At 36.8% G+C, this 14,260-nt stretch overlaps 1 protein-coding gene across 1 annotated transcript in view; it reads left to right on the plus strand.

The window, feature by feature from the left end:
• Positions 1-14,260, plus strand: part of COL24A1 (collagen type XXIV alpha 1 chain) — a 368,161-nt gene that overhangs the window by 231,636 nt on the left and 122,265 nt on the right. Inside the window, exons 30-32 of the mRNA XM_061121489.1 lie at positions 754-807; positions 1,083-1,127; positions 1,243-1,287. Coding sequence (XP_060977472.1) covers positions 754-807; positions 1,083-1,127; positions 1,243-1,287 — 144 coding nt within the window. The remainder of the gene's footprint in view (positions 1-753; positions 808-1,082; positions 1,128-1,242; positions 1,288-14,260) is intronic.

Consider the following 14,260-nt stretch of genomic DNA (forward strand, 5'->3'; position numbering starts at 1 on the left):
CCCCATAACATTTAATGCAGTGCCTTTTTCACAGTTAATGTTCAGTTAATGGTTGTAGAATTTGATTAATTCTCTTTAAAAGGACTTTAAGATCTTGCAAAGACAGTTATAATTTTGTCAAGGAATGTATACCGTCTTTCATAGAGAATGACTTTTGCAACTAATATTCATAGCTAATTACTGATTTGGTATTGATAGCAACACAGCTCAGAAATTTTAATTGTGCATGAACATTCTCAGCAGCATTTCTGTTCCTTTTCTGTGCCCATGGCCATCTTTCAGTTGTCAAATAGGTGCATGGTAGAGAACATGCAGTCAGCATTCGTTTCCTAATGAAGTGGTGAGAAGAGTGCCATTCCAAAAATATAAAACAAGAAAACTGTTTGGACAAATCAGCTACTTTAAAGTTACTTTAGAGTTGTTTTTAGGAGAAATTCTGGATTTCTGTAGAGTAAATGATAAGGTAAACAAAAGACTTAAATAAATCTATATTACAGCCACCTGCCTCAACAACTCAATCAGCTGTTTTTGTGGTTATCTGATTTACAATTTTGCATTAAAAACACTGGCCTGATTCTCCTATGCAGATGAGTTCACCCATATACCCAGCTGTATTCTTTACTGTGTTCCTGGCACAGAAACAAGCAAAAGGAGTTTGTCAACTATTGAGGGCAATGTCTCCATTTGTATGGATGCATAACAGTACAAAAGAAACATTTAAAATTAACAACAGGATGTTTTTTCCATCTCTAGGGACCAAGAGGACCAGATGGTCCCTTAGGAGAGCAAGGTATACAAGGTACCAAGGTAATCATTTATTTGCTCATTTCATATGCAGTTAAATATTTTTGAGCCTGTATCTCCTACCTGTCTAAAGACTGATGTATTTTCTTATAAAAGTATAATTCTAATTTTTAAGTCTAATTATGAAACATACATAAAGTTTTTACTGTACTCGCAGAAATGTGTTTTTTTGTTATTGAAGTATGTATATGATGTCTTACTTTTTTGGTATGTGAGTGTATGTGTGTAAGACCATAATTCCCATTCTTATTAACTCACCTGTTATTGATTCTTGTTAGGGTGAAACAGGAGATCAAGGAAAAAGAGGACCTCATGGTCTTATTGTAAGTAGTAAAACAGTTCACATTAACCATAAACATAAAATCTTCTATTTTTCTTGGCCTGTGATTCGTGTTTGAGAAGGGAGCTGCTTGACCCAGGCATTTTCTTTCTCATTAGGGTAAGACTGGAAACCCTGGAGAGAGAGGAGAGAGAGGAAAACCAGTAAGTAATTAAAAATAATCAAACCATAAATATATTTTACCCACTTTATCCTCTGATACAACTCTTGTTTAGTAATCAGTATGTTAGACTAAGAGAATGTAAGTTATTTTCCTCCTTGAGTCCTTAGGTCATTCTTTCATTGAGGCATATTGCTTTACTCATTTGGGGCCTTTTCTGTACCTGTCTATAAACTGATAGTGGTAACTGACACTTTAGCTTCATCTTATTATGATAGTTTTTCTGTAAAAACCCATTTCAAGATAAAGTAATGTGATATCATATAAATATAATGGAACATTAAGAAGCTAATGTAAGAAACTTCTTTGAGGCCTCTTGCCTAGTTTCATTTTAACTCAACTTGTGTTGTTTGGACCCTTGGAGTGTGGAGTTGTGTGTGTCTTTATATTTCCCATGCCCCTACTCTAAGAGTTTTTAATATCATGTAATGCTAAATATTTTCCTACCATCAAAAATCTCATAATTATACAATTTTTTCCTCTGGGACACAAGTTCTGTGGTTATCAATATTAATTGAAGGGAAGAAAATATATTTTTAAAAAGAGAAATATATTCACATACACATATATGTTACTCATATATACATGTATACTTTTGAATACACGAGCTTAAATGTATGGGTTTTTTATTTCATTTTAAACATAATTTTTAATGTCATTTTGATTTGTTATATACATATATGTATAATTTAAAGTTATACAGTTTAAATATACAGCAACTGAATAGTCAGAAAAGGCTAGGACGATTTAGTTGCTGTAGTGGTTATCACTGTCACTGGATTTACTTTTCATCTGTGAAATCTGCTGCCCCCTGCCTGTTGGTTTCCATAATAGCATTACATTTGACAATGGTCAGACCTACAGTAGCAGAGACTTAAAAGAGAAAAACGGTTGTAGGGAAAGAACTTGTTTGTGAGAATATATTATTAACTGAGGTCACCCTGAAAGACTATTTCGGAGTATTAATATTCATCATCTGAGTTTCTTTTATATCAATGTAAACAGTGTTTCTGGAGATTCTTCCATGTTACTGCACTGTAACACAAAATTAATATTTGTGATGAATGGAAACATTTGGAATTTTTCAAGTCTGTTCTTCTTATTTTAGAAAAATGAAACCAGGAGAAATTAAATTACTTAGACATATTGTACATTGTTGACACTCCTTAGATTTTACCTTCATGTTCAGCTTATCACATATGCCTGGATAAATATAAAATTAGAAATCTGGTTTCCTCAATCAAAAATGGTTGAGGAAACCAAATGGTTTTTACTAGAACTGTTTTGTAACTAGCTTACACCAAACAAGTCTCATAGACTATTGCAAGAGTAAAGTTACGTTAGCAGATGACAGTACAAAATGAGTTAATACTAACTGTTGAGGTTTACTTAGATTTATACATACATCATCCCCTTGGTCTTGATTAAACTGAAAGAGACTTGAGATCTGAAGAAAGCTAGGATCAATCAATCCAACAAATCCAGATGCCCCCAAAATACATCTGATCCTGCACAGTAATCTCAGTGTCTCTAGTCATTTTTTCACTGCAACAATCAGACAGTGCTTATAATAGAAAGATACACCAGAGGTCAGATTGACCTTTGTTTTAGTGCATGCTGCTCAAAATGTCTTGGCTAAGTTGGTTAGCTCTTCAGATCTTATTTTCTTCATGTGTAAAATAGACATCTCTAAATTGTCATGGAATTGATGCTTTTGAACTGTGGTGTTGGAAAAGACTCTTGAGAGTCCCTTGGACAGCAAGGAGATACAACCAGTCCATCCTAAAGAAAATCAGTCCTGAATATTCATTGGAAGGACTGATGCTGAAGCTGAAATTCCAGTACTTTGGCCACCTGATGCGAGGAGCTGACTCATTTGAAAAGACCCTGATGCTGGGAATGATTGAAGGTGGGAGGAGAAGGGGACAACAGAGGATGAGATGGTTAGATGGCATCACCAACTCAATGGACATGAGTTTGAGTAATCTCCAGGAGTTGATGATGGACAGGGAAACCTGGCGTGCTGCAGTTCATGGGGTCGCAAAGAGTTAGACACCACTGAGCAACTGAACTGAACTGACTGCAATTGTCATAATACTAAAACCAGGTATTAAATGAAAATTGCTAGCACATATAATTCTCGGCTAGTCCAAATAAACAGAAGTATACTTGTTATGTTGTTGTTCAGTTGCTCAGTCATGTCCGACTCTTTGCAACCCCATGGACTATAGCACACCAAACTTCCTTGTCCTCCACCTCCAGTGCTCAAGCTCATGTCCATTGAGTCAGTGATGCTATCTAACCATCTCATCCTCTTCTGCCATCTTCTCTGTTTGCCTTCCGTCTTTCAAAGAATCCAAATCTTTTCCAATGAGTCAGCTCTTCACATCAGGTGGTCAAAGAATTGGAGCTTCAGCTTTAGTATCAGTCCTTCTAGTGAATATTCAGGATTGATTTCATTTAGAATTGACTGGTTTGATTACCTTGCAGTCCAAAGGGCTCTCAAGAGTCTTCTCCAACACCACAGTTCAAAAGCATCAACTCTTCAGCGTTCAACTTTCTTTATGGTCCAACTCTCACATCTGTGCATCACTACTGGAAAAGCCATAGCTTTGACTATACAGACCTTTGTTGGCAAAGTGATGTCTCTGCTTTTTAATGCACTGTCCAGGTTTGTCATAGCTTTTCTTCAAAGGAGGAGGCATCTTTTACTTTCATGGCTATAGTCACCACCTGCAGTGATTATAGAGCTCAAGGAAATAAAATCTGCTACTGTTTTAATTTTTTCCCTGTCTATTTGCCATGAAGTGATGGGACCAGATGCCATGGTCTTAGTTTTTTGAATGTTGAGTTTCAAGCCAGCTTTTTCACTCTCCTCTTTCACCATCATCAAGAGGCTTTTTATTTCCTCTTCACTTTCTGCCATTAGGGTGGTATCATCTGCATATCTGAGGTTATTGATATTTCTCCTGGGAATCTTGATTCCAGCTTGTGCTTTATCCAGCCCAGCATTTTGCATGATGTACTCTGCATACAAGTTAAATAAGTAGGGTGACAATATGTAGCCTTGATGTACTCCTTTCCTGATTGGGAGCCAATCCATTATTCCATGTCTGGTTCTAACTGTTGCTTCTTGACCTGCCTACACATTTCTCAGGAGGCAGGTAAAGTGGCTGGTATTCCCATCTCTTTAAGAGTTTTCCACAGTTTATTGTGAGTCAAAGGCTTTAGCATAGTCAATGAAACAGAAGTAGATGTTTTTCTGGAATTCCCTTGCTTTTTCTGTGATCCAGGGGATGTTGGCAATTTGATCTCTGGTTCCTCTGTCTTTTCTAAATCCAACTTGTACATTTGGAAGTTCTCAGTTCACATACTGTTGAAACCTAGCTTGGAGAACTTTGAGCATTAACTTGCTTGCTTGTGAAATGAGTGTAATGGTGCAGTAGTTTGAGCATTCTTTGACATTGCTCTTCTTTGGAATTGGATGAAAACTAACCTTATCCATATTTGTCCAGGGGCCAATGTTATTTCCTATACTTTTCTTCCATCTGCGTGTATATCTGACTCAGAGAATCAAGAAGAAAGGATATGATGCATTGTGTTATTAAGGTGATAAAGTCCACATAACATATTAGTTTTCTAAATCTTATAAAAGAAACTATTAACAGTTCATTCATCATTGATTTTTATCTAGATACTCTTTCAGTTGATGAGATAGGGGTGTTAAATCCTCCACTTTCGATTTTTGTATTTGTCTATGGCTCTAATTATTTCAGATTTTGCTTTATACATTTTGAAACTATTTTTAGAGTATTTACATATGGTTATTATGTCTCCCCAGTCAACAGACCCTTTTATTATTACAAAATGTTCCTCTTTCTTTCTGGTAATACTTTTTATTTTGAAATCTACTGTACTTGATATGAGTCTCTCTAGCTGTTTGCATGGCATATGTTTTTCATTCATTTATTTTCAAGCCATCTGTGCCTTGATGTTTAAAGTGAGTGTCTTAAAGTTACATCTTGCCTTTTAATTCATCCTGACAACCTCTGCCTTTTAAATAGTGTTTGGTCCATTTCCACCTAATGTAGTTATTGATGTAGTTGCATTTAGGTCTACCATTTTATGACAGTTTTCCTTTGTCATGGTGGTGGTTTTCAGTGCCTTTTTTGTTGTTGTTCAGTCGCTCAGGAGTGTCCAATTTTTTGTGACCCCGTGGACTGCAGCATGCCAGGCTTCCCTGTCTTTCACCATCTCCCTAAGTGCCTTCTTTAGGCATTGAATAACTTTGAGAACTCCATTTTAATTTAGCTATTGACTTTTTAGCTATACTTCTTTTCATTATTACTTTTAAGTGGTTATTCTGGGTCAGAAGTCAGTGAACTATCTTTGTAAAGAGCCACAGAATATTTTGGCCTTTGTGGCCATGTGGTCTCTGGTGCAACTACTCAACTCTAGTGTCATCGTAGTGTGAAAGCAACCATAGACAGTATATAAAGAGTGAGCATGATTATTCAAAAAAATTATTTACAAAATCAGGTGATGGTCCAAATTTGGCATTCAGACTGCATTTTGCCAACTGATTTAGGGGTCACAGTCTAAGGTTCTAATGTCTACTTAGAGTTAATGTAGTAATACTTTACGTAATGGTAAGAAACTTCTGGCCATATAAACTTGTTTACCAGTACCCTGTCTTACATGCTATACTTGTTTTATGTATTACATTTCTATATATGTTATAAACCCCATATTTCAAAGTTAAAATTCTACTTGAATATAAATAGAATACTTTTTGTCTTACTATAAATGAAATACATATTTTAGAGATATTTAGAAGGAAAGTAGGGAATTTTAAATGTATCCATGCATTTACTCTTTCTGGTGCTCTTAATTCTTTCTATATATGCACATTTCTAAGAGGTATATTTCCCTGAAGCCTGGAGAACTTCCTTTAGATTTCTTATAGTCAAGCTCTTCTAGTGATGAATTCTCTTAGTTTTTCTTTATTTCACCTTTTTTCTTGAAGGATGTTTTCACTGATTACAGAATTCTGGGTCAACAAAGTTTTTGTTTGTTGTTTTTATTTTTTTTATTTTTTTGCTTCCATTCAGTACTGTTTCCATTCAGTACTGTAAAAATGACACACTATTTATTTTTGGCATGCATTATTTCTGAAGAGAGGTCTACACTTACCTTTATCATTATTCCCCTCCATATAATGTATCATTTTTCTCTGACTGTTTTCAAGATTCTCTCTTTATCTTTGGTTTTCAGTAATTTGATTGTGATGTGCCTAGGTGAATTTCACCTTTATCCAGCTTGAGGTTTGCTGAGTTTTTTGCATGTGTAAATTAGCTTTCACTAAATTTGGAAATTTTTAAATGTTTCTTTCAAAAATTTTTTCTACACAATTTTCTCTCTCCTTTCCTTCTTGTATTCTAGTTAAATATATGTTAGTCATTCTGATTATCTTAGGTTCCTGGGGCCCTATCATTCCTTACTCAGTCTTTCTTCTTCCTGTTATTTTTTTAAATTGGATAACCTAAATCTATCTTCCCTAACTTGTTAGGGAAGCCCTTTTAGTTTTATTCTTCATATTTTATTTTAAACTTTTATTTGGATATTTAATTTTCAGTTCTATAATTATAGATACTCTTTTTATTCTGAGATTTCCTATTTATTTATCTTAAGTACATTTTTATTTACATGAGTGAGCATTTTTATTTTTTTATCTTTCCACATTTTTTTTTCATTTATTTTTATTAGTTGGAGGCTAATTACTTCACAATATTGTAGTGGTTTTTCCATACATAGACATGAATCAGCCATGGATTTATGTGTTCCCCATCCTGAACCCCCCTCCCACCTCCCTCCCCATCCCATCCCTCTGGGTCATCCCAGTGCACCAGCCCTGAGCACTTGTCTCATGCATCCAACCTGGGCTGGCGATCTGTTTCACACTTGATAATATACATGTTTCAATGCTATTCTCTCAGATCATCCCACCCTCGCCTTCTCCCATAGAGTCCAAATGTCTGTTCTGTACATCTGTGTCTCTTTTTCTGTTTGCATATAGGGTTATCATTACCATCTTTCTAAATTACATATTTATGCATTAGTATACTGTATTGGTGTTTATCTTTCTGGCTTATTTCACTCTGTATAATGGGCTCCAGTTTCATCCATCTCATTAGAACGGATTCAAATGTATTCTTTTTAATGGCCAAGTAATATTCCGTTATGTATATGTACCATAGCTTCCTTATCCATTCGTCTGCTGATGGGCATCTAGGTTGCTTCCATGTCCTGGCTATTATAAACAGTGCTGCAATGAACATTGGGGTGCACGTGTCTCTTTCAGTTCTGGTTTCCTCAGTGTGTTTGCCCAGGAGTAGGATTGCTGGGTCATATGGCAGTTCTATTTCCAGTTTTTTAAGGAATCTCCACACTGTTTTCCATAGCGGCTGTACTAGTTTGCATTCCCACCAACAGTGTAAGAGGGTTCCCTTTTCTCCACACCCTCTCCAGCATTTGTTGCTTGTAGACTTTTGGAGAGCAGCCATCCTGACTGGCGTGTAATGGTACCTCATTGTGGTTTTGATTTGCATTTCTCTGATAATGAGTGATGTTGAGCATCTTTTCATGTGTTTGTTAGCCATCTGTATGTCTTCTTTGGAGAAATATCTGTTTAGATCTTTGGCCCATTTTTTGACTGGGTCATTTATTTTTCTGGAATTGGGCTGCAGGAGTTGCTTGTATATTTTTGAAATTAATCCTTTGTCTGTTTCTTCATTTGCTATTATTTTCTCCCATTCTGAAGGCTGTCTTTTCACCTTGCTTATAGGTTCGTTCGTTGTGCAAAAGCTTTTAAGTTTCATTAGGTCCCATTTGTTTATTTTTGCTTTTATTTCCAATATTCTGGGAGGTGGGTCATAGAGGATCTTGCTGTGATTTATGTTGGAGAGTGTTTTGCCTATGTCCTCCTCTAGAAGTTTTATAGTTTCTGGTCTTACATTTAGATCTTTTATCCATTTTGAGTTTGTTTTTGTGTATGGTGTTAGAAAGTGTTCTAGTTTCATTCTTTTACAAGTGGTTTTCCCAGCACCACTTGTTAAAGAGGTTGTCTTTTTTCCATTGTATATTCTTGCCTCCATTGTCAAAGATAAAGTGTCCATAGGTACATGGATTTATCTCTGGGCTTTCTATTTTATTCCATTGATCTATATTTCTGTCTTTGTGCCAGTACCATACTGTCTTGATGACTGTAGCTTTGTAGTAGAGCCTGAAGTCAGGTAGGTTGATTCCTCCAGTTCCATTCTTCTTTCTCAAAATTGCTTTGGCTATTCAAGGTTTTTTGTATTTCCATGCAAATTGTGAAATTATTTGTTCTAGTTCTGTGAAAAATACTGTTGGTAGCTTGATAGGTAGTGCATTGAATCTATAGATTGCTTTGGGTGGTATACTCATCTTCACTGTATTGATTCTTCCAATCCATGAACACCATATATTTCTCCATCTGTTTGTGTCCTCTTTGATTTCTTTCATCAGTGTTTTATAGTTTTCTTTGTATAGGTCTTTTGTTTCTTTAGGTGGATATATTCCTAAGTATTTTATTCTTTTTGTTGCAATGGTGAACAATATTGTTTTCTTCATTTCTCTTTCTGTTTTCTCATTGTTAGTGTATAGGAATGCAAGGGATTTCTGTGTGTTAATTTTATATCCTGCAACTTTACTATATTCATTGATTAGCTCTAGGAATTTTCTGGTAGAGTCTTTATGGTTTTCTATGTAGAGGATCATGTCATCTGCAAACAGTGAGAGTTTCACTTCTTCTTTTCCTATCTGGATTCCTTTTATTTCTTTTTCTGCTCTGATTGCTGTGGCCAAAACTTCCAAAACTATATTGAATAGTAGTGGTTAGAGTGGGCACCATTGTCTTGTTCCTGACTTTAGGGGAAATGCTTTCAATTTTTCACCATTGAGGATAATGTTTGCTGTGGGTTTGTCATATATAGCTTTTATTATGTTAAGGTATGTTCCTTCTATTCCTGCTTTCTGGAGAGTTTTAATCATAAATGGATGTTTAATTTTGTCGAAGACTTTTTCTGCATCTATTGAGATAGTCATATGGTTTTTATCTTTCAATTTGTTAATGTGGTGTATTACATTGATTGATTTGTGGATATTAAAGAGTCCTTGCATTCCTGGGATAAAGCCCACTTGGTCATGATGTATGATCTTTTTAATATATTGCTGGATTCTGTTTGCTAGAATTTTGTTAAGGATTTTTGCATCTATGTTCATCAGTGATATTGGCCTGTATTTTTCTTTTTTTGTGGCATCTTTGTCTGGTTTTGGTATTAGGGTGATGGTGGCCTCATAGAATGAGTTTGGAAGTTTGCCTTCTTCTGCAATTTTCTGGAACAGTTTGAGTAAGATAGATGTTAGCTCTTCTCTAAATTTTTGGTAGAATTCAGCTGTGAAGCCATCTGGTCCTAGGCTTTTGTTTGCTGGAAGATTTCTGATTACAGTTTCGATTTCCATGCTTGTGATGGGTCTGTTAAGATCTATTTTTTCCTGGTTCAGTTTTGGAAAGTTATACTTTTCTAAGAATTTGTCCATTTCTTCCAAGTTGTCCATTTTATTTGCATATAGCTGCTGATAGTAGTCTCTTATGATCCTTTGTATTTCAGTGTTGTCTGTTATGATCTATTTTCATTTCTAATTTTGTTAATTTGGTTCTTCTCCCTTTGTTTCTTAATGAGTCTGGCTAATGGTTTGTCAATTTTATTTATCTTTTCAAAAGACAAGCTTTTAGCTTTGTTGATTTTTGCTATGGTCTCTTTAGTTTCTTTTGCATTTATTTCTGCCCTAATTTTTAAGATTTCTTTCCTTCTACTAACCCTGGGGTTCTTCATTTCTTCCTTCTCTATTTGCTTTACATGTAGAGTTAGGTTGTTTATTTGACTTTTTTCTTGTTTCTTGAGGTAAGCCATTATTGCTATGAACCTTCCCCTTAGCATTGCTTTTACAGTGTCCCATAGGTTTTGGGTTGTTGTGTTTTCATTTTCATTCATTTCTATGCATATTTTGATTTCTTCTATGATTTGTTGGTTATTCAGAAGCATGTTATTTAGCCTCCATCTGTTTGAACTTTTAATAGTTTTTTTTTTTCCCTGTAATTGACATCTAATCTTACTGCATTGTGGTCAGAAAAGATGACTGTAATGATTTCAATTTTTTTTAATTTACCAAGACTAGATTTATGGTCCAGGATGTGATCTATTCTGGGGAAGGTTCCATGTGCACTTGAGAAGAAGGTGAAATTCATTAATTTGGAGTGAAATGTCCTATAGATATCAATTAGGTCTAGCTGGTCCATGTGTCATTTAAAGTTTGTGTTTTCTTGTTCATTTTCTGTTTAGTTGATCTATCCATAGGTGTGAGTGAGGTATTAAAGTCTCCCACTATTATTGTGTTATTATTAATTTCCCCTTTCATACTTGTTAGCATTTGCCTTACATATTGCAGTGCTCCTATGTTGGGTGCATATATATTTATAATTGTTATATCTTCTTGGATCGATCCTTTGATCATTATGTAGTGTCCTTCTTTGTCTCTTTTCACAGCCTTTATTTTAAAGTCTATTTTATCTGATATGAGTATTGCGACTCCTGCTTTCTTTCTATTGGTCTCACGCTGTGGGGAGGGAGGGGCACTGCAGACAAATGTCACTGGTGTGTGTGGGGAGCACTCGCAGTGTTCCGGCCACACTGGGTTTGCCCCCGCTCTCAGCATGTGTGCTTTCCCCGTTTACACTGCTCAGGCTCCAGGCTGCTCTACTGGGAGTGGGCCCTGAGTCGCGTGCACTTCCCAGGCCCAAGCCACTCAGGTTCAGTTTCTCGGGTACTCCACAAAGGTGCAGAATTGGTTGGGCCTGCGTTTTGTGTCTTCCTGGTCTGAGGAGCTTAGGCAACCAGGAGCTTGAGGAGTGCACTCTATTCAGGTCCAGCGCGACTTCTCCCCTCCCCATCCCAGCCTCAGTTTCCAGGCGCACCTGGTCCGGTGTGCCTTGTGTCTCTTCTGGGGAGCTGATCTCTGTCTGCGACCCTCCCGGCGGGTGTCAACCATCCAGAATCTCAGGAAGTCTTTGGTTAGAAACTGGAAGCCTGTTTGCAGTTTGGTAGGGGATTCAGTCTCTGGGGCCAAGTTGTCCCTTTCTGGCTCTGGCTGGTGCCAGCCTCCCTGCTGCCTCCTGTCTCCAGCGGGGGAGGGTCAGGTCTGCAGCCTAGCTCTTCTCTGGTATTGCTCAGTTCTTTGTTCTGCAAATGGGGCCGGCTGTGCCTTAGGTTAGGGCTTTTTGCAGGTTAATACTCGCACTCTCTCTCTCTCTCACTTGCTATCCCACAGTTTAAGTTGCTATCTCACGTTAGCTCCCTCAGATTGCCCTCAGGGCATTCAGGCCCGGTCCTTACCCTAAGCAATGCCACCTGCTCCTCTCTGTTCAGCCCCCACTTGCTGGTGGTGGATATGAGCGTCTGGAGTGCTTTTCTGCTGGGAGTTGCTTTTAGGCAGGTAATCTGTGGGTTTTATTTATTTTTTTCTCCCAGTTAAGTTGCCCTCCGAGATTCAAAAACTTTCCCCAAACCCACCGGTGAGAGGGTTTCCTGGTGTTTGGAAACTTACTCTATTAAGACTCCCTTCCCAGGATGGATCTCCATCCCCAACTCTTTTGTCTCCCTTTTTATCTTTTATATTTTGTCCTACCTCCTTTCAAAGACAATGGACTGCTTTTCTGAGTGCCTGATGTCCTCTGCTAGCAATCAGAAGTTGTTTTGTGGAGTTTGCTCAACGTTCAAATGATCTTTCAATGAATTTGTGGGGGAGAAAGTGGTCTCCCCGTCCTATTCCTCTGCCATCTTAGCTCCTCCTCAGCATTTTTATATTAACTACTTTAAAAATGTTGTGTGATACATCTAAAATCTGTATTATCTTGATTCTGGTTTCCATTAATTGCCTTTTCTTATAAATATGGGAAATTTTCCCTGTCAAGTAATTTTGAATTATATCTTGAATATTTTTACTTACTCACTGTAGAGATTCTAAAGTCTGTTACATTTCTTTAAAAAGTATTGTTTGTTTTTTAATTTGGCAGGCATTTAACTTGGTGATCAAACTCCAAGTTCTCTCTCTTTTATGAGTAGATGGCTGCTAAAATCTCTGTTAAGTGCTTTTAACCTTGTCTGGTCAACTTAGAGTCTGATGTACCAATACAAACCTACACGTGATTATTTAAAATAGAAGGGCACTGAAAGTTTTATTTCTCATGGAAATCAGAAAAAGCAGTTTAGTATAGTGAAAGAGCTTGACATTGGAATCAGAAATATTCAAAGTCAGATTCTGGTTCTTCCACTTATAGCTGTTTTAACTTAGTACAAATTATTTGACCTTTTTGAGCTTCAGTTTTCCTATCAGTAAAATGAGATAGATTTATAGTTATGAAAAAATCATGCTCATAATGTTCTTAGCACAGGCCCTCAATAAATAACAACCACTATAAGTCATTATCCTCCTGGTCGTCATTGGCATCATCGCTGATATGCATCATAGAGCAAGGAGTTGTACTACAGACAAGGTATTTCAGTAGCCTTGTAGCCTTAAAGGGAATCTGAAAAGCCTTAAAATGAATTTTTACTTTGTGCCAGCTTGTTCTTTTCTTTTTCATCTCCAATAAAAATAATTAGGGTCCATTTAGATCATTTCATAGCTTTGCCAAACAGCATTTATGCAGCATTAACAGTATTAAAAGTACATATCAATCTTAATGTTGTGTGCAGACACACTTTACAAAGCAAATTGGGCAAGTACTATTTAAGGTTCTAAGTGCTTTATGTTTCAAATGGTATATCAGGCATAGAGGGATTCCTTATATTGATCTGGTCTTAATTTAGGAGCATATGGGTAACATGTGATTTTCATGACTGAAACAAGGTCTTTCTTAGTCAGGTGAGAGTCCACAAGATTTTACAAATCTGCCTTTCTCTAATCGCTTCACCAGTGACTCAGCAGTAAAGAATCCACCTGCAATGCAGGATGCAGGTTCAATTCCTGGGTTGGGAAGATCCCCTGGAGAAGGAAATGGCAACTCTCTCCAGTATTCTTGCCTGGAAAATCCCATGGACAGAGGAGCCTGGTGGACTACAGTCGATGGGATCACAAAAGGTTCAGACACAACTGAGCAACCAAACAACAACTACTTTGTCTAATCAGACAATCATACGTAACTAAACATGGCATTGATGATTATAACTTAGATTCTTTGTTCCTGAAAATTTTTAATATCTTCCAATTTAATATTAATGTTAAAATTTTAAATTGAAGATAAAAGGATGATTGTGATCTGCTATATAATTGCCAGACTTCCCGAAGGCAATAATTTAGAAGAGTAGGAGTTGCAAATTGCAAATAGACAAGGGCAGTATTTTATATATCATTAGTAGTCATCAATATCTGGTACACAGTACATGCTCAGTTATACTTTGAATGGAAGGATCAAAGAGGACCTGGAATTTGATTTAGAGTTTTATAGTCCTGGTGGTTCAGGCAATAAAGAATCCTCCTGCAATGTAGACCTGGGTTTGATTCATGAGTTGGGAAGATACCCTGGGGAAGGAAATGGCTACCCACTCCAGTGTTCTTGCCTGGAAAATTCCATGGACAGAGGAGCCTGACAGGCTACAGTTCATGGAGTCGCAAAGAGTAGGATATGACAGAGCGATTTTCACTTTACATACCATTTTAGAATATACCTCCATGTCTAAGATTCAATTTTATGTTACCATGGATAGCATGGTGTAAAAATGGGATAAAATAAAGAACATTGGAGAGGTCCAATTTGATCATTTCTGGTCTTTAAGTTCTGAGACCCTTGTGCCTTCCCAGGCTATAAGAGCATA

Source organism: Dama dama, chromosome 20 (assembly GCF_033118175.1).
Source record: "Dama dama isolate Ldn47 chromosome 20, ASM3311817v1, whole genome shotgun sequence".
In the NCBI taxonomy this organism is placed as follows: domain Eukaryota; kingdom Metazoa; phylum Chordata; class Mammalia; order Artiodactyla; family Cervidae; genus Dama; species Dama dama.